Below are 2,921 nucleotides of genomic sequence, written 5' to 3'. Positions count from 1 at the left end.
AATTGGTAGAGCTTGCGATTACATTTTCAGTTATTTGTAAAAGTTTAAAAAAGATAATTTTAGATTTAAAAAGTTTAACAATTATAAGATATTTAAGGTTTTTAGTACTTAGCTAACTTTATGCATGACAATTAAACTTAATAAGGAGGATTTGCCGTTCTGCGAAATAAACTTTTAATATTTGATTGATTCATTTTTTCAAGAACAAATGTTTTTTAGATTACTATAACTACCAGACATTTTAAAAGAAAACCAAGAATAAAAATATATGTTTAAGTAACCTTAAATCTACTCAACCTGGGGTTCCACTTCAAAGTTTGATCCCTATCCCACCGATAAGGTTATAATTCTGATAGGATCTGGATAGGATCGATCCGATGAGCATGGAATCCAGCTCCAGGCGGTGGCCACGCATAACAAAGGCTCGTGGAGGAGGCGCTCCTAAGAAGATAGCTTCTTCTGAGCCGGCGAAATTTGGAGCTAAGGTCTCGGGTAGGACCCCGAATAAGAGCTCCATTATTCCGCCAGATCATAGCTCTTACCAATTTTCGAATAAACATTCAGCAAAGATCTCAGACAAGACCTCAACAAAGGGTATTGAATTGCAGGAGACGGATAAGGAGCAAAACAAAGTTAAAGACCAAGGTCAAATCCAAGGTCATGGTCGAGGAGAAGGTAAAGGACAAGAGGTCACGGTGGTGAACCCAAACCGCATTGAACCGCACCGCCATCCCGGCGTCTTTTTGTCACGCAATCGCTTCGATGCCATACAACTGCTCACGCGAAATTCAAGCTCCAGTATGGATGATTACGGTGAACACAGGATTGTTTCCGATTTCCGGGGCAAACGTTGCGAGTTCCGGGCCTGGTCGCCCTTTCAATCCAAATTGGCAGCCGGAATTATGGGAGGTGCTTCCGAATTGCACCTAAGAAGTGGCTCAAAAGTGCTTTATTTGGGCGCCGGTTTCGGACGATCGGTGTCGCACATCTCGGATATTGTCGGTGAATCCGGAGTGATCTATGCCGTGGAGCGGGGTCCCTGGGCTGATCGTCAGCTGGCGGCACTTGCCAGTCGCCGTCCGAATATCGTACCCGTTATCGAGGATGCCATCCTGCCGTACAAGTACCGTCTTCAGGTCCCCGCCAGCATTGACATTATTTTCTCCGATTTGCCGCATTCCGATCAAGTTCGAGCGCTAACGATAAACGCCAGACATTTCCTCATTCCTGGCGGTCACTTTGTGGCCTATTTACACGCGGATAGTTGCATTGGTGGAGTGCCCAGCAAGGAAGCTTTTACCGTCGAGTGGAAGCATTTAAAGGAGCAGCACTTGGAACCAGTCGAACAAATTGCACTGGACCCTTACAAGCCTGGATACGTCCTTATTATGGGCGTTTCCACGCGAAAGGCTGTGTCTTCTTAGATGGCTTCATATATGAGGTTCTTAACAGAAAGAAAATAACATCACCCTTAGGCCTTTTAAATCATGTTAATGGTAAGCTAAAAGTAGGTTTTAAGCTACCAAATTCTATAGAGCTTATCATTAGGGCGAGAAAACAGTCATTAATGGTGCAACTCAAAAATTACCACATATTTTGAATAAGTTGAATAAAGGAATTTCTTAATTATCTACGGTTAATCCATGAATTGTTTTAATTGATACGTAATTTATTGAAATATTTCATGCATAGATTAAATAAAACTGACTCGTGATTTTCCTTGATTTACTTGACAGTCTCAGGAAGGTAAAATATGGTTGGTGTTTAAACAATCGTTAAATAATAATTATGCAAAACACTTAAATAAAGTTAAATATGCTTAAAACTTTAAATATAATTATTGTACTACTATTTTACATTTGTCTGTTGAAGATTTTTTCGTGAAGATAATATTTTGAGGTTTGAGCTTTTAAATATAGGCATAAACATCGCTGTTCATTTTTGTCCTAAAAATCGTCTTATTTTATTTTGTATAGGCAAATTTAGGGAACGTAATCGTTTATTTAGCAATTTGTGTTTCTAAGATAATAACACTCAGTGCACGAAATGTAATTAGTCTGAAATTGTTTTTGCCTCAGTGCCGAGTGAGAATATATCACCATATTAATGTCAATAGCTTGCATATAATTAATGAATTATGTGAATTGCCTTACCCATACAGAAGCAAATACATTCGTACATATGTATACGAGAAATTATAAAGCAACTGAATGACTAAAATATTTTTTCAAATAAATATTTAATTGTATTATTGACTGCTTTTTCTGACTATTTCTGTTCTTTATTAATAGCAGGTTTTAATAGGTCTCTCTTTATAATTGCTTGCAAAGATTTTTTTAAAAAACATTTGTTCAATATTGAAATTTTATTTAATATCTATATTATAATATTTACGGACGACACAAAATCAATATTATTAGAAAGTCAAACAAAAATGCAAAACAAAAAATATGCGCAAAGCTTTAATATGTTTTGTTGTTTAAGTGAAAAGTCATTTACTAATTGTTAACTTATCACCTCAGGAACTAGCAAGAGTTAATTTGACAAAATGGATCCTTTATACTTTCACCAAAACTTTCCGAATATTTCCTCAATGATTTATGGGTGAGCCATGTAAAGTTAATAATCTAATTCAACATTCATCATATATCACGCACTCAGCCCGCATTTAATTAGAGGGAACAGTTTTAATTTAATTAGGGATTACAACTAATAAAAGTTTTTCATTTCGCTGACTCGGCTCGATTCCAGCACAAACACCATTTGTTCAAACAAATGCATGGCAAAATCTTAATTAACCTCGGGGTGCAGAGCATAAGCCAGCGCAAACCCCTCCTATAGATATATATAGACATTTATATATATATATATACATAGATATATGTACGATGTCTATTACGCGAGGGTCTCGAATGAAAGAA

General features: G+C 36.7%; 1 protein-coding gene across 1 annotated transcript; it reads left to right on the top strand.

Annotated features, from left to right (window-relative positions):
* The first annotated feature begins 339 nt into the window (after positions 1–339).
* On the top strand, positions 340–1,611 carry LOC108136740 (rRNA 2'-O-methyltransferase fibrillarin). The gene has a single exon (XM_017258083.2). The coding sequence runs from the start codon at positions 378–380 to the stop codon at positions 1,422–1,424; it is 1,047 nt and encodes a 348-aa protein (XP_017113572.1). The 5' UTR covers positions 340–377; the 3' UTR covers positions 1,425–1,611.
* The last annotated feature ends 1,310 nt before the right edge of the window (positions 1,612–2,921 follow it).

The sequence above is a fragment of the Drosophila elegans genome, unplaced genomic scaffold (assembly GCF_018152505.1).
Source record: "Drosophila elegans isolate 14027-0461.03 unplaced genomic scaffold, ASM1815250v1 contig_476, whole genome shotgun sequence".
Lineage (NCBI taxonomy): Eukaryota > Metazoa > Arthropoda > Insecta > Diptera > Drosophilidae > Drosophila > Drosophila elegans.
The sequence above is the reverse complement of the archived record's forward strand: the minus strand, read 5'-3'. Positions and strand labels throughout refer to the sequence as shown.